At 37.9% G+C, this 24,583-nt stretch overlaps 1 protein-coding gene across 3 annotated transcripts in view; it reads left to right on the plus strand.

The window, feature by feature from the left end:
* The window catches only part of LOC148025325 (farnesyl pyrophosphate synthase-like), a 49,375-nt gene that overhangs the window by 11,347 nt on the left and 13,445 nt on the right, over nt 1-24,583 (plus strand). The window contains exon 13 of one of the 3 annotated variants that reach the window (XM_087692362.1): nt 7,644-7,854. The exons of the other annotated variants lie outside the window; for them this stretch is intronic. Within the exon in view, the coding sequence (XP_087548488.1) occupies nt 7,644-7,691 (48 nt within the window). The 3' untranslated portion in view covers nt 7,692-7,854. Of the gene's footprint in view, nt 1-7,643; nt 7,855-24,583 lie in introns of those variants that run through there. 3 annotated transcript variants of the gene reach the window in all.

A 24,583-nucleotide genomic window follows, 5' to 3' on the forward strand; every position in this document is an offset into this window, starting at 1 on the left:
AGCCGTATGCTTTGTCCTCTCCTATCTATCTCTCATCCAAGCACGACTTTCTAGCTCCATGCTTTGTACTCTCCTATCTATCTCTCATCCAAGCACCACTTTCTATTTAGCTTGATTTAATCCATGCACTAAAGAAGAGGATCAACTTGCTGCTTGGAGATTGCAGAAATGAGGGTTTCAAAACTCTAATTTTCAGAATTGCAACAAATCAACCTTTTTGTATATAGTTTAGACACTTGGTGCCCGTGGTTTTGTTTCAATAAATTCCTGTCAAGGGGGAGAGGTTGGTTCTCCTCTCGATGTGGTGTCGACTCCTCTCTCTCTCCCCTAATTTTCATGGTGATAATTGATCAAGTTAGTTAAGTTTAAAGTATTGTCATTCTCACGTTCTTCCCCCCGCTTGCATAATCTGCATTGAATATGAAATGAATGTAGAAGACAGCAAGAAGAGAATGATAATAGTCCTTGTACATAGCCCACACAGTGTCAGTGAGGGCATTGGATCAGGCTAAAGACTATGGCAGCACCGAAGATGGAGAGAGATGTCAATGTCGGAGTGCGCACTTGCAAGCAATAGAAGAGAATGACCTGCCCGTGCCTTGGCACTTGCTATTAATAGCAGACGAGAGAGAAAATTGGCTGACTGCAATTAATACAGACCGATTGCATTAAATGGAGTTGAAATGATGATGTGGTAGGTATGGGGAAAATTGCATTAGTTTGAGGTTGGGCAGCATTTTGCAGGGCAGCAAAGGCTACGGAATGCTTGATAGACATTGGAAATGCACACTAAAATATGCCCAAGGGGAAGAAATGCATATAAAGTAGGCTTGCACCACACCCCTAGTTGCACACTTGATCTCTCATACATGTGGGGAACGTGAATGGGGCTAATGAGCCCTCAATTGTGTTGTCTAATCTGACCGTGGTCCTTGATGAGGAGGACTACAAATTATCAAGTAGCCATAAAAGCTTGTTGGTGGTTTGTTGCTGCATTGAAAGATCCATGTAATCTCTCCCGACATCCTTGAATTTATGCATAAGACCAAGTTACAAAATGTTTGCTAGTTGTATGGCTGATGATTGATGACAGCGTGGCTTTGAGTTGTACATGTGTGCTAGGATATTGGCATTATCTCCCATCTCTAGGGGGGATAATAATGAGAGAGTGCAAACTTTGGTGCATGAATGGGATGGACAATATAGAACTTTGTAGGGCCAAAGCTCTTCCATAGTTGCTTGCAAAATACCCATCAAATGTCACTCGTTGGGATTCATAGAAAAGATGAGATAGGATGATGCTGCTAAGTTCATGTATACCGACCATGATTTGAAAGAATCGATTGAGGGGATGGTCCAATATCACAATATCACTTGTGGTGGTCACAATCTTGATGAGCAAAGAAATGTGTCAATCAAAATTATCTTAGAAATGCCCAATAGATTTAATGTGCACATTTGAGATGACACAGTCATGTGAGCACATATAGGGATTGATGTCAAGCTCACCTTTAGAGCCAATATGAACTCTCCCCCAAGCCTAAGACCAACCACCTATCAAGTCAAGCTCCCACAAGGGCCAATGTCCCATTTCACAAGCCCATTCCAATTTCCTAGGTATTGGTTAGGTGGGTTTAGTTGAGATTGCATAATATTCTAGAATCCATGTATGGTGTTGATAAGAGACGTTAGAAGGTAGGTGAATGTTTACAGAAGGAATGACAACACAAAGATGCAGATGTTGATGATGTGGTGACTGCATAGCTGATGGGCTACAGCCTCTAGATGGTGGAGAACCTGAAAATATAGATGGGCAGTTTTCTAAGTGCTGGGCTGTAGCCTATCAGTGTGGGTGGCAGTGAGCAGGTATGATGAATTCTATGACTTGAAGCAGCTAGGATTATCCCTCGAAGCATATTTTCGAAGTTTGTTTCACTCCTAAAGTATGCACCCCCAATGGATATGACACAACAGGTGTCAAAATTCTGTGTTGGGTTGAATCCACCCATAAACACTCGATTGGAATCAATGCGCCCATTGGACCTACAAGACGCACCCATTCGAGCTGCTCCAATAATATAGGAGGTGCATCTAAGTGAGGCCACAGCTCTAGTAAGGGCAACATCCACTAGGTGTCAAGGGAATGGAGAGCTTTTGGGAATGATATGAGAGAATGTGAATGAACTATTGGGATGCATGTCCGTTTTATAGGGGATTTTTGGAAATTTGCCTTGCTGTGCACAAATGAAGTGTTTTAATCGAGAGAATACTTTTTGGGGTTATATTTAAGGAGCACATTATGTGTTAGTGTATGAAATTCAAATATTTATGCAAACCAAGCCTTGCTTTTGATGATTGAATAGTGAACACTTTCATGTCCAAAAAGGTGCCCAAGATATGAGAGAGAGAGAGGGGGGGTTGTACTCCTCCCTCTACTTAGACTTAAAACGGAAGGCAATAAAGAGAGAATATGATCCCCCATTAAGAATAGTTATGTGGCAAGGGCATCCTTGGCCACCCTAGCTGCCAGAGAGAGGAAGATTGAAATGGAAGCACTTGTAATCCAAGAATGTGACACTCCACTAAAGAGGAACATATGAGGAAGCACAATAGCTAGGGTGATAGCTGAAGGTAACCAAAACTTGACCTAGGGAGAGAAGCCACTAGCTTTGTCTCCATGTTGGTAAGGCTACACACCAAGTGATGGATACCCACTTTGCAAGTTGTAAACCAATCAAGTTTCTATTCGAGGGCTGCATGTCCACTCTCCTTTACAGATTGGAGAGGACATGACTTGTATACTTGCTAAACCACTAAACTCCCCATCCACTTTTGGATGGGGAGTCTTCCTTGCCCACTTTACAAGATGATGGAGAGGGTGCACTTTTTGCATGTGCAACCAATCAAAAAATTATGTCTATTATTTTTCACTTTTGTTCAAAATGTGTTCTTTTGGTGTGTAAAGGTGTTGTGTCCATGTTTGTGCCCACTTTCAAAAAGTACATGTGCATACTTTGGGAAGTGGTTGGGCGTTTGTCAATTTGTGTGTAACCACCCCAAGGATACGAAGGTGTGCTTGATTCTAGGCTTTGAGAGAGAGAACATTATCCTCGTCTCCTTGTTGGATGAGATTCAAAGATGTAGCCACCAAGGCATGGCTGAATATCCAAGGCTCTAGCCTAGGTAGAACACGTAGATCCTAGATATTGATGCATAAAAGAATTCTAGAAGATAACAGATGAATCTTAAGCTGTTGACCAAGTGCAATATATATGCATCAATGTTGAACCATAAAGATGTAGTCTTGGTCACCAATTTTTCAGTTAAGAGCTTCCCTGCTTGACAGTGACTATGCTGTCCAATGTAGACCTGCTGTAGCAACTCTACCATAACTTTTGGTAGGCTGATCCGATCAGGGTGTGCGATGGCTGCAATGAAGGCTCATTTCAAGTACTATCAGCCTATATGGGTCATAGTTCCCTGCAATTAATTCACAATTGAAACTGGTGCAAAACAGAAAGCTGTCTGTGAAGACTCAGTAGGGGAATGGTGCCAAGAAAATTGGGCCTAATTGACATAACCGGGCTGCTACTTTAGACCCTTGGTTTTCCTTTTTACCCTCATCAATTTTTTTTTCAGCACGATCTTTTTCCTCCTCTTCATCATAAGATTCTATTACCTATAGTATGTTTGCTTTCTTTGCCCTGCATTTTTCTTTTGATTGGAGGACATTGTTTTAGCACATTTATAGCGTAACCTGTGAGCATGCAATTCTCTTATCTTGTCACTAGTTAGTTTTCTAGCTTGAGTACCATTAGACAAAATTATCATCCAACTTGCCAATCACTATCTAGTTCAGCTATAGATTTAACATGCTGCTGTCCATGGTAATTGCTTTACAAATTTATCAATGATTGCATTAGGTCTTTTTGAATTGCTGCAATAACCATAGTAATCAGACCAACCCACATTTTCTTGTCTTCTACTTGAGCTAGGCCTTCTTGCAAAACAGCATTGTCATAAAGATTTGTGAGAGTCTCTATAATACATTGCTTTACCAACCGAGGAACATGGGGTGTTAATGTTGTACAAGTATCCATTATATCATAACTGCATCTACCATTTTTGTTGCCATCGTATCATAAAAAATCACGAGTGCCTATGTTGATATTATCAGCCATTTCAGCATTTGGCTTGTTGAAGTGAATTTCTTCTATGATACTTATGATTACAGCAAACATACCGTTAAAAAACATTTGCTAGAGCACCATTGCATTTGCTTGTAATGGTTGAGCTAGGTTTCCTTGCTAGGTGCTACTATGGCTCTTACCAAAAGAGAGATTGTACCAACATCATACAAAAACCACATTACTATGCGTGAAGTCAATGAGAGTGCTCTCAATGCACTAGCTGCCTCAGCTCCAAGAGATATATCATTATTAGGGCATATGAGTTTGAGTACTAATGAATCAATCGCCCAATCCCAAAAATTAGTGTAATATGTCTCCACATTTGCTTGTGAGGCCTTTCGTGAATTAATCTCTTTATATATGCATGGCACATGATAAGGAGCAAAACCATATGAGTGATGCTCTTATTGAGGCAACTGCTGTTTCGTATTTGAGGCCTCAGAATAGAGATGTGAAACCCATGTATAGAACTCTCAAGTATGGAAATATGTTTGCATGCTTGAGTAAGCTGGAAGTATTGGAGACAGAGAAATCACAAGCACAAGGTATGGATATTAATATGTCAACTATAACTAAGGAGATGACTGTTGATTCCGGCATATGATATCATCGTTATTATGATACAAGTCCTTCAGACATCCAACTTCTACAATTTGTAGCCAAAGATACAAGCCTAACGCCTGTCAAGTTAGAGCCGCAAGTAGATCCTACATCAAATTGTCCATGGTGAGATTGAATACTTTGTTGTTGCAATCCAGTTCTGTGCTAATATCCTCATTCTTATATGAATCAATTGCCAACTTATTTTGCTTTTGGTCAAGTGATCCATATTTTAATTTTGCTTCAGAGATTAGCTCAAACCTTGCTTCAATTTTCATTGCATGTTTCTTATGCCACTAGCATGTACTTCAGCTTGATGAGCAATAGCCTTTGACAATGGCAATGGCTGCAATGAAGATGCGAGATCCTCTACATTTACAATAAGATGCTGACAAAGTCTAGCCAGCCTTGGGTTTAGATGAGGCATCCGATTCTGGTTTTGACAAGCAAGATTACACTTTCCAAATCAATGCAATAACCTCAAAATAGTGCAATAGCTGCTAATTGCAATCATGTTGCTGAGGGGGGGTATCATTGAGGAGAGGGACTAGACCATTGGCTAGTGATAAAGATTATCAGTCTCTTGATCAGGCAGAGTCACAATACACTGTACATTGAAGAGCTTGCACTCTTTGTGGTGTTTGGAGGCCGGTGAGACATCATAGCATGAGGAATGGGGGGAAAGGCTTCGAAAATCATGTGGGGATCTTATGCCTGAGGAATGGGGTGTTAGAACTTTCAAATTTGAGGGCTGTACAATGTGAACCTTCGGCCAGGCATGGGGGGCTTGTGCCAGATGTCACATTTGGCAACACATAAATATTGTGTTGGCATTCTGAAAGCTCAACACGTTGCAGGAAATGATCTGGAGTTGTAAGCAGGGTAACCCCCTGTAAGGCAGGGGAGCTCTTTGAAGTTTTCGATAAGCGGATGATGGAATCCTCTCTCCAGAATGGTATCAAGTGATACCAACAAAGAAAGATTCTGTTTGTGAGGTTTGATTCCTCAAATACACACTGTAATGATGAGGAAGGATAGTGGATACTGTGATGATCCAAAACCATGGATTAATGGCATCACAAAATAGATGGTTGTATTGGACCCTATTGTGAAGTTCAGGAGTGAGTTGAGGAGGTAGTTATTAGTACTCAAATTACATAACTTCGTCTTTTTTTTGATAAGTAAATAAATAAACAAATGAAGTAGGTAGACACGTGCAACCACTCTTGTTAGGCTATGTAGTATGAACTAGTCTCTAGGTAGACATGTGCAACCACTCTTGTTAGGCTTAGTTGATGTTTGGTTTGAATGGATCTCAATATGCGAGAGGATGCATGAATGAAACTAGTGTGCATATTTTTGAGGTCTCCCAACTCATTGACATTAAAAAAACAAACTAGTGTACCTAAAATGTATGTTTTTAGAGCTGTTCCCCAAACTTGCCCAAGATCCCGATCATCCACCTATTGAGATAGGGGGCTGTTGCAAAACAGGCTCTTGCAATAACACTGCCAACATAGGCGCATGCAAGACATTGAGAACTGGGTAATGTTTAACAATGTGCCAACAGTACAGGCCCATGCAAGACCATGAGAAGTAATTTACATGGGGCTTGCTGGAAGTCAATTATATCATCATCATCATCATAGCCAAAGCGATCATAGTAAGAAGTATGTGACGTGCAGCTTGCTGGAAATCAGTTATTGGGATCATCATCATCAAAGCCGAAGTAATGATAGTAATTGTGATCTCTATCCATGTCCATCCATTCAATACTGCTAGAGCATTCCATGCTTCAAGATCATAGGGACTGATGCCCTTGCAAGGAGAGCTCACAAAAAACATGATTAGTGAGAAACCACTGTTCCTGAACCATTGTGACAGCACATCCTTGTTTTCCCCAAGGTGCTGTGAGAGGTGGATGAGTACTGATTGCATCATTGAAAAGATTGCTCATGGACATGCCCGATTTGGTATGGCTAGCGAAAAACGAAAGGCCATGTTGAGCACTGTTCTGTGCGGTGATAGGCTTGCAACAATTGGAGTGAGGTTTTGCTTTGGATGATGCTGGTGTCGAGGCTTTTTCTTTGGATGATGTTCATGATGGGTTTTTCCTTGTGATCAATATAGAACTCTATGAATAACTTTTAAGTACTTCTTCGAGACAAACCATGCCCAGAGCACCCACATGTAGGATGAAGGCATGATCAGTCGCCTAATCTCGCGTCTTGCGTGATCATCATGTGGATCATGATACAGTTGCATACCATTGCCTTGACCTAAGTTTAGAATGGCTGAAGTGACACGATTTCCCAAACGGCCGCGGTCTTGGAAGTAGTCCCATGGAACAGATGCAGATTTCTTCAATGGCCAATACATTCCTAATACTAATACAGCAACGCTCGCTTCTTTGGTCACAATCTCACCTCCTTTAATTGGTGTGCTTATTGTAGTCTCCTTCAGCTCTCCTCCAACTTCTTGTTCAAGTGGAGAGCCATTAATACTACTTCTACAGGCTTCGCAAATGCAGCAAATGGAAAAGCGCAATCGTTTTAGGAAAAAATCACATTTAGTGTTAGTTTAATTAAAAAAAATTATTCTAGAAAAAGAGGTAAAAGATAAATAGGAAGTTTCATTAAGCTGTAGTGTAATAAATATATATATATTCATTAAGCTGTAGTGTAATAAATAAATAAATAAATAAATAAATAAATAAATATATATATATAGAGAGAGAGAGAGAGAGAGAGAGAGAGAGAGAGAGAGAGAGAGAGAGATTTATCACGCACTTTGTAGTGCTGATTGTATTTCCAAAGTAAGTAGTATTTATGCATCATATTCATTTGGTTATAGGTGGTGTTGAAAGCTTTCCTGGCAAAAATCTACAAGAGACAGAAATGAAAGCAAAGAGAATGCAGTTTTGTATTCTCACCATTGAGGTTTTTTAAAAGACAAAAGGGACATCATTGGAAATCTACTGGTGGGCTTAGGATAAGATCTTTAGGTTGGAAACTTGATTAGTGATGTAATTCTTCCTATTCATTCTATATTTTAATTTCACTAATGATCTCTCTCTCTCTCTCTCTCTCTCTCTCTCTCTCTCTCTCTCTCTCTCATTTGCCGTAGGGATGGTAAATGGTCCCGAAGAAGTTTAAATAGTGTTTTTGATTAACCAGATTGTGTCTTGATTCTTGGACCAATGTTTTTGATCGAACAAATTATGCTCTGTTATAGAATCATTCTCCTTGAAAAAAATGCGTTTCGTCTGTCAGCCTTAGAATGTAGACATACTAAACTTAGTAAGAGAATGTGGTGTTATTTTCGTTGAATGTAGACACACCATGAATACATGAAGGACAATCATGTACTAAAAGTAATTAAACTCAAGTAGTTGGTGTAACAAAAACATATTGGTTTTGAAAGAAAAGGCTGCAAGTTAGAAGCAACAATTTCATGATTTTGAAGTCACCTAACTAAAAGATGTATTGAAAGAATAATGTTGCCCTCTATAGAGTGCTAAGATAGTTTGCATACCATGTCTCTTATGGTAATGTGGACTCAGCAAAATAGAGGAGCTCACTCTATGAAAGAGCACATTGAAAGGCTCCTTTGGCTTTTTGACATAAGGCTAGTTGCATCTAGAGTAGGCATTAATCGTTTAGGGATTCCTAGACCTTTAGTCCCTATTGTAACGGAACTCTTCTCTTGAGCCACACTTTGTAAATTACATGATGAATGTTGTAAGTCGATGAATTCATGAGGCATTGTCTCTTATGGCAAAGAAGGTAACACATTCTTTATGGATTGCAAGCCAATCCAATGATGTTAGGATGTGTGGTCAAGGCTAAGGATTGACTCAACCTACAATTGAATGCCACCATTTTGGTTAGCTGAGGCATGTCTCTTTTAATTGCCCTTAAAATGCAAGAACTAACCCATGAAAACAAGACCGATCAAAGGTGAATGAGTGGTATCAAATGAGTTTCAAGATTGTCATAAATGTAAGGCATTTTTGAATAATTGTTGAATCTACATGGTCTAATATTCACATAAGAAAAGTCAAGGTCATTAGATTGAACTTGATGATGAGATAGTACTACTTGCTTATTTAGGATCAAATTGATAGTAAAGAGAGAGCACAGCATGGTGCTTTGATCAATGAAGGCTTTGATTTTACTGTTATGACCCATGATGCATAGAGTGCGATTGGACAACCCATTGAAATTGAGCTAGCAAATGCAACGATCCACCTCTATGGGGGTGGTTCTTATCTTTGTTGGGGAATTGTAAGATCCAAAAGTTAGTAAAAACTAAAAGAATGCAACCAATGTTTTATGTACTTGTAACCATGAATATGTTGGGATAAAGATCTTGCTTGGAACAACTTTCAAGTGGGTAGCTAAGTAAAACATCGGCTTTGATGCACACAGTAATAGACATTAGTCTTCCCAATATGAAGGTTGTTACAACTTTTAATAAATGTGATCTTGTTGATTCTCTAAAGAGGAGCGAGAAATTGATAAAAGAAGGATGGAGGAATTAAATTATGATCAATTGTGACCTACAATAAGCATGTAAGATAGTGACAAGAAAACTCATGAAAATGCAATAGAAGAAGCAACAACCAATAAGTTAGTTCCAACTGATCGAGTAAATAAAATAGATTACTTAAAATAAGTGGATTCCCAAAATTGATATAATGGCGGCAACCAAAATCTAACCATCATTCTCACGATGAGGTTGTAAATGCAAAGAGAAAAAAACATATCAATAGACAATATAACCATAGACGTGATATTTTTTGTTAATATGTATGTACAAAGTACTATGAAAAGCATAGGGATATGAGGATACGGCTTCTTAAGTCCATTTAACAACCACAACATGTTGAGAAATGACAAATGATATATCCTACGGGAAGAGATGTCTTGAATCCCACATGCATAGTGAGGAGAGTTGAGAAAGGTCAGAGACTATATAATGATGTACTTGGTTCACTTTTCAATGCAATGTCACAGTACTTTTTGCCCTTCAATCAAGTGTTTTGTGATTGTCAAATCCACAAGATTGTGTTTATGAGTCCAAGTCTTAATCTTGGAACCTAATTCACTTGTGTGATAGTTGATATTATATGTGTTTATGTCTACATGAATCGTGTCCACGTCTTTCATCCTCCATAGATCATGGCATGCTCTAGATCCATATCTTTGGATATGGTATCAGAGCTCAGTTGAGCATGGCCTAGCTTAATCTAGCTCTACTCTTTGCTCTCTCAAGCTTTCTTAACTTCAGTCTAGCTCAATGCTAGCTTATGACCTCATTTTCACCTCTACCTTCATTTTAGCTTTCATGGCTGCCATAGCTAGAACAATACCTATCTTTCATGGAGCAGCTAGATCTCTCTCTACATGCCATATCTTCTAGTGCTTTATTTTGGGAAAGTGTTTCTTGACTTTCCAAAGCTTCTTTGTGGCATATCAAACACCAACATTGCCACAACCAGAGCCCAACATTGTCAAAATTTGAGCTCGTTGTTCATAACTACAACGATTCCAATCCATACGTCGATTTGCCTCCTGTGCTATGCGATTTTTCTTACAACTATAAGGCTTTCAAAGAGCCATACCTAAGCTCTCTCTAACTTAGAGGGTTCCCCAAACGATCACCTTTATGAGATGTAATCAGAAAAAATCAGGTCCCTGTTTGTAAAACCTAAAGGGTAGTCGTAGCCAAAGCTTCAATGCTTGATATTTTCATAGTTTCTTCTTTTCACTGAAGCTATCAACATTGATTTTAATCACTGAGCTATACTCTTTGGAGCTCACTTCATATCTGGAAGTGCTTGAGTAAGCTTAGAAGTCATCCACAAAGATTTAAGAGAAGACCAAGCCCACATACCCATTTTACCTCAAGCTTTCTTTTCACTTCATTTTCACACCTCTCTTAGCTTAAGGGAGTTCCTGCAATTCTGATTTGGTGATTCACTCAGTTTTCAGCAAGTTATTTTCCATCAAATCAGAAATAAGGGGAGAAATCACCGGCAACATCAAACTCCACATAAAGATATTTAAATCTTCAAGCATAGTATCTATTGATATTCAACTAGTGTTATTTGGTACTAATCTAATTGTGTTCTTAGGCAAGCCACTTTCTGGTATTATATCAGCTATTTGAAGCTAATCAACATGGCAAAACTTGAGCAAATAGCCAAGTTCAATGGAGAAGGCTTTCATGCATGGAAGGAGAAGACCATGTATCATCTTATGTGGAAGGACTTGTGGGATCTATTTGAGGATGATGCAAGAGATGTAGATAGCAAGAAGGAAGATGATGAAGATGGGTTCCTTGAAGAAGACTAGCTCAAGACAAAAGAGTGGAAAAATATGAACAACAAGGCTCTAGGCATCATTGCTTCGGGACTATATGATGATGTATCGCACCATATCTCTGGCATTAGAGATGCTAAAAAGGCTTGGGACGACCTTGACAGGATCTTTGGAAGTCAAGCAAAAAACTCTAAGGTCAAGTTGTTAATGTAGTTCTATAAGCTTGACATAAAAAACAACACTTTAATGACTATGCATATTAACAAAGTCAAAAGTCTAAAAACTCAACTTGCCACTTCGAAGAAAACTATAGATGAAGATGAAGCCATTGATGCACTCCTTGCTAGTGTAAACCAGGATCCTTATGAAAATCTTGTCTCTACTCTCAGCAATGTACTTAATTTGTCACAGAAAGATATTGAGCACTCTCTTCTTGATGATGAAGAGAATAAATAGGAGAACAAGAATGCAAAAGATGGTGTCTTAGCATATAGGGAAAATCTCTTATACACCAAAGGAGTTGCTAGGACAAAAGGCCGAGGCCGAGGATTCAACTTCGAAAACAAAGATCGGATGACATGTCATTATTGTGGTAAGACTGGCCATATAGCTAGTGAATGTTTCCACTGTAAAAGAGCATAATAGGTGCAGAATGGTAACCATCATAATTAGTTCATGAATGAAAGAGAAGAAGAAGAAGATGCTTCTACCATCAACAACTTTGATAGATTGTTTTGAAGAAATTATCTTTCCCATAGTGGATCTTATATTTTCCCATAGTGGATTTTGTTTCCCTTAGTGGATTTGCTTTGTAAAACAAACCCTTACCAAAGATGTAAAGTTTCAAGCTTTAACTTGATTAGGTTGCCTATGAGTTAGTCTCTCAGGTCATGTCATCATGTAGGGGGGGGGCAAAAGCCAGCAAGTGTAGGAACTCATCATTTGAGGGGGGGGGGGGGGGGTGTTGAGAAATGACAAATGATGTATGCTCCAAGAAGAGATGTTTTGAATCCCACATGCATAGTGAGGAGAGTGGAGAAAGGTTAGAGATTATATAATGATATACTTGGTTCACTTTTCAATGCAATATCATAGTACTTTTTGTCCTTCAATCAAGTGTCTGTAACATTGTCAAACACACAAGATTGTGTTTATGAGTCCAAGTCGCAATCTTGGAACCTAATTCACTTGTGTGACAATTGATCTTGTTTGTGTTTGTGTCTACATGAGTCTTGTCTACATCTTCCATCCTCCATAGCTCATGCCATGCTCTAGATCCACATCTTTTGACACAACAAACTATGCAATTTGAGGCAAAACCAAGCATGTTCATTAGGAAAAGCCTAAGAACTCCACAACAACCCAAGCAATAGGAAAAAAACTATAGTTGATTGATCTTAATAAATTTATAGTTATGTTTAAGTGTAACCACGTGTCAAGCAAGAGTGTAGACTATCAATAGCTTTGATCTATTGTTAGAAATATGAAGCCCCAATCTATGCCATCGACAAATAAAGCTGCCAATTCTACAACCTAGAATCTAGAATAGTAGAAGCTCCTTTGTGCTGTGAAGTGCTCCTTTGTGAAGTAAAACTAAATATTCCAAAGCCAAAGAAATCACACCATCTTCAATTGAAGTTTCTGAACAATATCATCCCTTGATTGCTATGAAACCTACTGTTGAACTCTAACAAAAGGAGCAGGGTAAGGTAGCAAAAATACATCACAACTTGATAAGTATTTGGAGATAGGGACTAGGAATATCAATAGTGAGTCTCTCCAAAGCCAAACCCCTATTGATGAAAAGCCTAATTAGACTTGAGGAATCATCTACAAAATGGCTAAAGGCTTAGTAGTAAGATGAAGCATGACCATAACAAAATGCTTCACTTAGCTTGACACAACTTTTAGTGCCCTATCTAGAGTGTAGGAGATGATAGGCATGCGTATGGCAAGAGATTATATTGTTGAGATTATGTCCTTATGATTTACACCCAATGAGATGCTTAACATGTCTCCCTTATAAGTAGTTTGATTCAAGATGAGTTTTTAAAGATTTGGCTCTAAATAAAGAAGATAGAGCATTGCATCTAGTCTCCCCTTTGTTGAGAAACACAGATCTGGAGCTATGCTAGATATGGTGGACGGAGGTTATAAACATAAAACATGATTGAGATAAATAATTGTAACTCAAGCAAATTAGGTTCTAAGATAGATTAACTTGCACTAATAAAAACAATCTTGAGTGACACAGAATGATAGTACTATATTTTTGAAATGAGTGTCAAGTACATGCTTACATAGCTTTGGATAGTATCATTGTACCTCATTGTGCTTGTGGGATTCTATCATCTCTTCCTAGAGCATACATCATATGTCTATCTTCCATATAAAGCCACTTATGGGCAAGCCTATTTTGGGTACACATATCAAGCAACATTTTCTATTCTCAACACCCCCCCTCAAATGATGAGTTCCTACACTTGCTGACTTTTGCCCCCCCTACATGATGACATGGCATGCGAGACTAGCTCATAGGTAACCTAGTCAAGTTAAATCTTGAAACTTTACATCTTTGGCAAGTGTTTTGTTTTACAAAGCAAATCCACTATGGGAAAATATAAGATCTACTATGGGAAAGAAATTTTTTTCAAAACAATCTGTCAGAGTTGTTGTGATAGCAGAAGCATCTTCTTCATCTTCTTCATTCATGAACTGATTTTGATGATGGTTACCATTCTGCACTTGTTCTGCTCTTTTATGGTGGAAACATTCATTGGCTATATGTCCAGTCTTCCCACAATAATGACATGTCATTCAATGTTTGTTGTCAGAGTTGAATCCTCGGCCTCGGTCATTTGCTCCAATCTTCATTGGTCTTCATGATATTCTTCCTCTTCTTGTTGTACTAGATCTTCTTGGACTTCTTTGTCTTCATGCTCCTTATCTTTATTTTGTTCTTCATTCTTGAAGCTCTTTGCTTCTTTGATAAGATACTTGGGATACATAGATTTTGGAATCCCATTTGGTCTTGTGAGGTCATTACATAGCTTTGGGCATACAAGATGGATACATTTTTCTTGTGGATATTTTTTTGGCTTGCTAAAATACATGACTTGATAGCACATCATTATATTAACCTTGGATACATGGAATTTTGGGATTTCATGTGACTTTGGCTCATGGCTTGACATTATTGGCATTGGATTTTTATCAAGGGAATGCTTATGAAGATCTGCACAATGAACTCAGCTTTGGAAATTAAACCAGTTTGAGTAAAATAGGTGTGAAAGGGTTTATAAGATAGAGAAGCAATGTGAAAGGGGATATTTTAGTAGAGGCTTATTAAAACCTTAGTAATAAGGCTTATTAATTAACTAATTGTGAGCTTGTTGTTACCGTCGATGCGCCGTTTTTTTGTCTTCTCCTCTTGATCTGATTTCGCAGGTATCAACAGTGGTAGCATAGCCTCTTGTAGTAGATGGATAGTTTTGGAGCTTGGAGCTTTGAGCTCTTCTTGTATTCTTTCTATACCAGGGGAGAGGAGACTCTTCTTCCTTCCCTTTGTTCTATGCCTCCTTCTGATGATGATGTTGAAGAAACACCCCCAGCTTCTTTGAACAAGTAGGCCCCCTGCTTCATGAGCCAAGCTGCCTTTTGCCAAACTTGAAGGACACACTATCAAAAACCTTGAATCGACCTTCAATGGCTACACCCTTCTTCTAGTCCTTTTCAAATGATAACGTGGGAAAATAAAAATGACAAGAAATTCCAATAAGGTGAAGACCAAACCAAGCTTCTTGATTGCCTTGAGTAGCACCTTCTTCCTTGAGCTCTTCTAGTAGTACCTCCTTCCTTGAGCTTCTTCGCCTTGTACACACACCTGATGTTGGATGGCTTGAGAGAGATTGGAATGGAAATGGACTTGTACAAGGAGAAGAATGAAAGGGGGCCAAATTGTAGAGGTTTCAAAGAAGGAGGAATCACACCACTAGCTACCTAGCTTAGCCATGGCTCAGATACCATGTTGAGAAACACAGATCCAGAGCTATGTTAGCTATGGCAGATGAAGGTTATAAACATAAAACATGATTGGGATAAAAATTTATAACTCAAGTGAATTAGGTTTCAAGATAGATTAACTTGGACTCATAAACACAATCTTGAGTGACACAAAATGATAGTACTATATTTTTGAAGTGAGTGTCAAGTACATGCTTATGTGCTTTTGGATAGTACCACTGTACCTTATTGTGCTTATGGGATTTTGTCATCTCTTCCTAGAGTATACATCATATGTGTATCTTCCATACAAAGCCACTTATGGGCAAGCCTATTTTGGGCACACATATCAAGCATCATTTGCTATTCTCAACACCCTTACACTATATCACCTACATAGATAACTGTCTTATGACTAATGTCAAGTAGTGCAAGTGAGTAAAAGGATACCAATACTGAAAAATTTGTGCGCTGCATATCTTACAACCATCATTCTTGTGTTAGAACTAGATTTTCCACTAGAATTATATTATCCTTCTCTACTAAATATCCTGCTAGAAGAAAAGCTACACATAGAAAGTCACATTAAGAATGCCTAACTTGTTGTCAAACATCATCACATATGTCACTCTCTTAGCATTTTGACAAATTGATTGACACTTTAGCTAACCTCCAGTATAATCCTAAATTCTATAATTGGCGGTTGCAAAAAGGCCTAGGTTTCTTCAATCTTATACATGAATAATCAATCCAATTCACTTTTATATCAACATTCTCAAAAAATCGCAATAGAAAGCATGCACACAAGTTAAAAAGTACCACAATCCGCCAAGCAAGCACCATACTCTTGTGCATTAGGAGGAATTTCACATCTTTTGCATAGGGAGAGGTGCAATGCAAGGTAAAGTAAAGATGACAAAGGTAAATGTAAAATGACCTTTATGAATGCCAATTTGGATTCCTATTTGTATGCTATAATCTAAGTTTGATTTAGCAACTACAAATACTAAGGACATCAAACATGTTGCAAGAGGAAAAGTTTGAAGTCTCCTACAGAAGACTTAGAAAGACATTGATTACTTCAATCCGTAATCAAAGATGGAAGAGGGCAAGCTAAACTTGACCATGCTACAACTTTGGAAGAAGAAGCCATAGCACTAGTTTGGCAAACTTGTAATGGAGGGTGGGAGGGAGAAAAATGCAATCCTCTTGAATGTCACAGAGAATCAAATGAAGGAATTTGAGTTGATAATGGTCTTGTGACTCCTTTCAAATTGTGTTTTTCATGGAGAATAAGGATGTAGCTCTAGGAGCACCACTACTATGATAAGAAGTACTTGTTGTAGAACTATGTAACCACACATAACCACTCTATGAACTAGGTGGACACATGCAACCATTCTTGTTAGGCTATGAACTAGGTAGACATGTGCAACCTCTCTTGTTAGGCTTAGTTGATGTTTGGTCAGACTGGATCTCAACATCCAAAGAAGTTGCAAGAATGAAACTAGTGCACATATTTCTGAGGTTTGCTAGCTCATTGGCATTTAAAAAAAAACTAGTGAACATAAATGAATTTTTTTTAGGTTCGTCCCAAACTTACAAAAGATTATGATCATCCATCATCTAAGATCCCAATCATCAACCTATTGAGATAAGGGATTGCTACAAAAGGGACTACTTCAACAATAGTATTGCCAACATATACACATGCAAGACAAAGAGAAGTAGGTCACCGTGCAACAATGTGCCAACATAACAATTGCATGCAAATCAATGAGAAGTAATTTATGTGTGACCTGGTAGAACTAAATTATATCGTCATCATTATAGTTATGGAGCTCCAAGAGGAACACAAAGAAAATGGGGAATCTATTGTAAGAAAATCTATATTGTATCATTAACAAGCATGTTCTTCATATTTTAATCAAGCACAACAAGAAAAACAACACCAATCTTATCAAATCTTCATGCAACATCATATAACAATTCTCCCACGGATTTATCACAACAAAACTTTAATACATTCTTCATAATTTTTATCAAAAGGTCAAGAGAACACAAAGGAATGCTCCATTTTGAATGGAAAAATCATCACATAGTATTCATTTTCAATAGTTTCATAGTCTCTCTCATGATCTCTCACTTATAGATACATTATTTTGCATGGAGAATTGACTATCTCTCACTCTTTATCTCTCTTACACATACTCTCTCTATAGTACATTGAAATAATCAAGAATAATAATCCATAACCCCTCTTTGGTCATGGATACCCCTCCCAAGAGGCATGTCTGATATGAAGGGTCACCAGAGCCACTACAGTGTCCTCAACAGTGTCACTGTCACTTCAGTCTTTACTTGAGTGTTTAGAAGCTACTACTTTCACTTCTTTGAGCTATTTTTAACTTGTATTAATATCTTCCCAAGGTTAGAAAACTTCCCTAGCTGCACATCCATCTTACAAAACACATACAGAGGCATACAAAACAAAAACAGAATAGAGACAGGCTCTACAGAAGCTCATTAGAGGGTCTACAATATCATACATAAGGTCATCAAAAAGCATTTAGCTAAACTAAAATGATTCAAAACCATCAATAATCATTTAATAAGCTTCCAAACACTCTCAAACTCCATCAATCTTCATTCCAACCTCTCATATAGAAAGAAAATAGAACAAAATAGAATCTCAATAGAACCAATCAAAACCTATTAGACATCATCACGACATCATGTTAGAACACCATATCTTCTCTAGAAACTATCATGAGCTTCTCAAACCTAATCAACCTTATCCAAAAAACTCTCAAACACTTCAAAATCAACCAAGAAACATACAAAATCAATCAACAATCAACCATTCAATCAACAAAAACAACAAAAATCAGCCAAAAAATCAAGTCATTTTAGTAGTCAACAAGTCAAAGTAATCATAGTAAATCTCATCACTATCCTTGCCCTATCCATTCAGTAGACAAGCACATTGAAGACAAAATGAGAGTAGGTGACGTGCATCTTGCTAGAAATCAATCATCATCATCAAAGCTAAAGTAATCATACTAATTGTCATCTCTATCCACGTCCATCCATTCAATGGTACAAGAGCATTCCAAACTTTAGGATCATAGGGAGTGATGCCTTGCAAGGAGAGCTCATATAAAACATAATTAGTGAGAAATCATTATTCCTGAACCATCCTTGTTTTCGCCAAGGTGTTGGGAGAGTGGATTGAGTACTGCATCATTGAAAGGACTGCTCATGAACTTGCTCTATCATTATGGCTAGCCTTAGACAAAAGGCCATCTTGAGCACTATTGTGTGTAGTGATAGGCTTACAAATGGAGTGAGGTGTTGCTTTGGATGATGTTAGTAGTGTTGAGGCTTTTTCTTTGGATAATACTAATGATGGGTGTTTCCTTGTTGTGAGCAATATAAAACTCTATGAAAAATTTTGAGGACTACTTCAAGATGAACCATGCCTAGAGCACCCACATGTAGCATGAGGGCATGATCCACCACCTAATCTCACATCTTACATGATCATTAGCTTGAACTTGATACAGTTGTGCACCATTGCCTTGCTCTAAGATTAGAGTGGCTGAAGCAATAGGATTCCCCAAAAACGACTGCATTCTTGAAAATAGTGGCAGGAGAGATGCACATTTCTTCAATGTTTGTTACATTCTTAGTACAACAACACTCTCATCTTTGGTCACAATCTCACTTTCTTTTATAGTCTTGTTCATCTTTGATCCATCTTTTTATTAGTGTGCTTTGTTCACTTCTCCATTGAGTTGGGATATTTCTCACTATTGACTCCACCACTGTGAACATGGTGAGGTGGTTACCCTCTGTAGGGATGGTAAAGAGTTGCCAAGAAGTTAAGAATACAACTAAAAAAAGTGGTGCTTTTGATTGGCCAGATTGTGCCTTGATTCTTGGACAAGTATTTTGATTAAATGAATTATGATCAGATATATAATTATCTTAGAATCATTCTCCTTGAAAAAAATGAGTTTCTCCGTCAAGCTCAAAACGGGACAAAAAAGCACATTGAAGCTAGAAAGTGAACCTACCTAATATTTCTATTGAATGCACATGCACTAAGGTAGGTTATAGAATGAAAAAATGAAGGACAACCATGTACTAAACAATAATTAGAGTGGGGTGATTGGAGGTGTAATACAAGCATATTGGCTTCGAAAGAAAAAGTTGCAAGTTAAAAGCAACACTTGAGATATCCATTATGCACTATAGTTTTTGTTTCATAGAAACACTTTGATAATGAATCGAAAAGATTACGAAAAGAACAAGTAGTACTTGTCATCAATTCTTGCTCAAGAGTATTGCAAGTTATGCAAATATTATCTCTTTCAATGGCACCATCCCTTTTGATCTTAAGACCTCCATGCAAAGTAGTTTAAGGGCTATAACTATTATTGGTGTTGTGTAGCAAAACTAGTTGCCAAAGTAATATTTTGCAAGGCTTTTAACTCTATGGTTTTTTTCTTTTTTTTTGGGGGGGGGGGGGGATGGGGGTTTAAAAATGTATTTCAATTTTTGGTAGTGATTTGACATTTTAGTTTCCATTAATGGCTGCTACTATATTATGTAAATTTCATAAATGTGAAGCCATCTAACTAAAACTTGTATTCAAAGGATGATGTTGCTATCTATAGAGCCCTTAGATGGTTCACATACCATGTCCCTTGTGTGAATGCCCATTATTAGCAAAATAGATGACCTCACTACAAAAGACCACATTGATATGCTCTTTTGGATCCATGACCAAAGACCAATTGCACCTAGACTAGCCATTAATTCATGTTTGGATCCATCAACATTAGTCTTCCCAATATCAAGATCATTACAAATTTTAGTAAAGGTGATCTTGTTGATCCTCCAAAGAAGGGTGAGAAATTGATAAAATAAGGGTGAGAGAATTAGATTAGCATCAACCATGACCTACAATAAGGGGGTAAGAAAGTGTTGAAAAATATTATCAAAGTGCAATAGAAGAAGTAACAACCAATACGTTAGTCCCAACCAATCAAGAAAATAAAAAAGATCGTTAAAACAAGTGGATTCCCAAGACCAATATAATGGCAACAACCAAAATCTTAAGTGCCAATCTCATGAGGTTGCAAACCCAAAGTACAAAAAGCATATCAAGAGACAATAGAACCATAGATGTGATATTCCTCACTAAAATGCATGCCCAAAGCACTCCTCAAGGCATAGGCATGTGAGGTTGTGGCTTCCTAAACCCATCCAACAACCATAACCAACTATACAAAATGAGGTGAAGAGCAAGTGCATTCATTAGGAAAAGCCTAAGAACTCTAGGACAACTCAAGCAACAACAAAAAAGCTACACCTTGAAAGAGAGTTGATCTCAAGAAATTTGCAGTTATCTTTAAGTGCAACCACTTGTCAATCGTGAAGCCCCAATCCATACTACCAAAAAAAATGAAGTTGCCAATCCTACAACCTAGGATCCAAAATAGTATAGTCTCTTTTTGTTGCAAGTGCTCCTTTGTCAAGTGTAAGCTTCCAAAGCCAAAGAAATCACACCATCTTAAATTGAAGTTCCTCAACAATGTCATCCCTTGACTACTATAAAACCTATGATTGAAGAACTCCAACAAAAGCAGGAGGGCAAGGGAGAAAAAGTACATCACAACTTGATAAGTATTTGGAGGTAAAGGATTGTACATATCACCAAGTGAGACCCTCTAAACTAAAACCCCTTGTCGGCTAAAATCCTAGTTGTACTTGAGAGACCGTCTATAGAATGGCTGAAGACTTAGCAATAGATTAAGAATGACCATAAAAAAATGCTTCACTAAGCTTGACACAACTTTTAGTACCCTAGCTAAAGTGTATGAGATAGTAGACATGGGTATTGCATGATATAATATTGTTGAGATTATGTCCCTATGGTCTACAAATTAGGAGATCATTAACATGTCTCCCTTAATAGCATCCTCATTGAAGATGAGCTTTTGAAGATTGTGGCTAAAAATAAAGAAGCTAGAGCCTTGCATCTAGTCTCCCCTTTTAGTACTATCACAATGATGAGTTTTTAAAGATTGTGATTGAAAATAAAGATGCTAGAGCTTTGCATCTAGTCTCCCCTTTTAGTACTATCAAAATGATGTCAAATGAGAAATCAAGGAGCTCAAGAAAAAATCACAGTTTAGAAATTCTTCTTAAGAGAATCATATAAGCACAGGGAAAAAATTGCCTGCATAGACAAGTGTCTTAGGACGAATGTCAAAGCAGTGCTGCAAGGTAGTACAAATACACCGATATGACTCATAAAATTGTGCTCCACATATATTATAGCCATCATTCTTGCATGAGAACTAGATTTTTCACTAGAATTACAGCATTGTCCCATATTGGATATCCTTCTAGAAGAAAAGCTTCACATTGCAAGTCACCTTAAGAATGCCTAACTTGCTCTCAAACATAATCACATATGTGATTCTCTTAGAATGCTGACCAATTGATTGACACTTTAGTTGACCTCCATTATAATCATTCTATAATTGGGGGGGGGGTTGCAAAAAGGACTAGTTCAATCCAATTTTATACATAGATAATCAATATGATTCACTTGTATATCAACATTCTCAAAAAATCACAATAAAAAGCATACACACAAGTGGAAAACTACCATAGTCCACCAAGTGAGCACCATACCCTTATGACTTTAGGATGCATTTCACATTTATTGTGGAGTGAGAGGTGAAATGTAAGGTAAAGTAAAGATGGTATAGGTAAATGTAAAATGACCTTTACAAATCTCAATTTTGATTCATAATTGCATGCTGCAATTTTGGTTTGATGTAGTAACTACAAATACCTCAAGGACAACTTACAAGTTGCAAGAGGAAAGCTTGAAGTCTCCTAAAGAAGAACTAAGAAAAGGCATATTGATTGCTTCAATCCCTAATGAAGAGTGGGAGAGGTCAAGCCCACATCCACTGCAAAACCTAATAATCATGATAGTTATGGAGGAAGCTTTCATGGCTCATGAGCTCAACCCGACCCACATTTTGGCAAAGTGCACATTGATCAACCATCTCATGCATGGAACACTACACTGGATTGTACCAAATGTTCATACAATACAATACCACATGGAACATTCAATGCATGCACGGAATGAAACCTTGCTCCAGATGCAAGTTAACATAGGTGATAGCAAGTTGTCAAGTTGATGGCAACTAATGGAGAGCCTCCGGATGCAACAAATTCAAAGAAGAGGATGATGTCGGCCAGTAGAGATTGACTCTTAATGAGGGAAGATGACGCTAGGCTGACTAAAAGAAGGACACGAACTGTGATGTGTCCTTAGATAGGGGTATGGGCAGCGACATGAGGAGAGAAGAGTGTCAGTGATGAAAGAAGAGAGGTGAAGAATGACCGAAGTGGTGTAAGAATGAAAGAAGTGGATTTTTGAATGCTTGGTTCTTCTTTATCAATGATATCATCATCAAGCCTCTCTATTTACATTATTAAAACCTTGGCTTGTATGATCTTGTACACACTCATATGCATGCATTTTAGTCAAGAGCCATCAAATTAACCCTTATTGGCTTTTGTACTCCAAAATGCCTGCATGCATTTTAGTCAAGAGCCATCAAATTAACCCTTATTGGCTTTTGTACTCCAAAATGCCATACGAATAAAGCTAAAAACCTAATGAAATGATATCATACAATACCTTTGAAATATGCATCCATTTATCCTTCACCACACCTAGGGATTCTCAAGCTAGAGATGCCAAGTAGCCTTGATTTTTCGATTCCATCTCTAAGCCCCTAGCCCTTGTTCTCTACCCCTACACATGCACATGGCCCATCAAGGGTAGTATATACCTAGGAAGCTCTTGCTTGCCTAGTGTTAGACTTGACTCCCTAAGCCACTTGCATCTTTGTTTCCCAAACTCCACTCACCATGTAGTTCAAAAGAAGGAGCTTGTTGATAATAAGGAAGAAAAGACACTTTAATCAAACATAATTACTTGTACATGAACTACCATTTCAATTGGTGCTGTGATTGTGTTAGGGATCTACATACCAAATATACCCCTCAAATTAAACTTGCAAGTTTACCTATTTGACATTTTTTCTCCCTATCCTCTTCTTTGCAATCATTTTTCCAAACTATGATAATATTTCATATCCCTAGGCTGACTTAATTCCACACCTTCACTATTGGAAGTGGTAAGAAGAGACTAAGACAAGGCCAAGAAAGATAGTAGAGTAATTTAAAGAGATATTGAAGGTCTCAATAGTAAGAAGAGACTAAGACAAGGACTACAAAATAGTAGAGTAATATTTAATATGTTTTTAGACCACCTCTTCTCTTAAAGTTATATCTCTATTCATATTCCAAGTTGAAGTCTAGTCCACTATATTTGAGAGTAATTGTGAGGCTCAATTTGGTGAAAATTGTATAAAAAAATGTGTAAAACTAAATGCTCAACATGCATACACACACTAAATATCTCATAAGAATAATAGAAAACCTCAGTGTATGCATTTCAATATTTTATGTAATGTGCTCGAGGATAGAGGAGCTCTTTATGGCATGACTTAGTGGTCCATCAAGGGTCTTTTCCTCGGCGAGGTTTCTCGGTACTACTTAGAATAATACATGGCTTTTTTCCTATGCTCTCTTGAGTCCACTTCACAACAGATGGTTTTGACCATAAGTCGTAAGGATAGACCTGAATTTGGTTCCTAATTTGGCTGTAAGATCACCTGACAGCTTATCTAGCATTGGTCCTTGAGCCATTACATTCACAATTCAACTTAATTCAAATTAAATCAATTCCACACTTGGTTCATAGTGAGTGAGAAATGAGGGGGAGCAATACACGTCGACACCTCTACTCATAGGATATAGGCTTGACTCTGTTTCCCTAAAACAACATTGAACTGAATCTAAGACAACACACTAGACAATCATGCATTCGGCTCTTTTCTAATTTCATCACCTTAAAGGAAAAATCCTGACAAGACCACCCATCCATAGGATAGATTCGTCAAGGACCTCATCCTCCTGCTTTCCTCAGGGGTGTGTTTTAGTTATCTAATTATCCTAGCACATTTATATTTGACATGCAAAGAAAGCTTCTTTAATTAACAATTAGACACTAGTTTCTTCATGTAAATTACAATCACAATGTCAAAAAATCCTTTAAAAGTAGTTGCAAAAACAATTTATTCATCTTGTACCTTTTCCAAGGTATAATGCCAATCTGGCATTTCATCTCTTAATATAGGACTTGTGTCCTATATCAGGCACATGACCCACCAATTTGCCCTTATCTAGCATTAGGGCTCTCAAGAAATCAATCCTGAGTCACACATGGGTTGGGTAGTTCCTAGGAGCACAAGGGGTTTACTAGCTAGGCCCCCCTTGGCACCCTCACCTCCCCCTATC

This window comes from Lygodium microphyllum, chromosome 14 (assembly GCF_053477565.2).
Source record: "Lygodium microphyllum isolate KBCC chromosome 14, Lygodium_microphyllum_v1.1.10, whole genome shotgun sequence".
Lineage (NCBI taxonomy): Eukaryota > Viridiplantae > Streptophyta > Polypodiopsida > Schizaeales > Lygodiaceae > Lygodium > Lygodium microphyllum.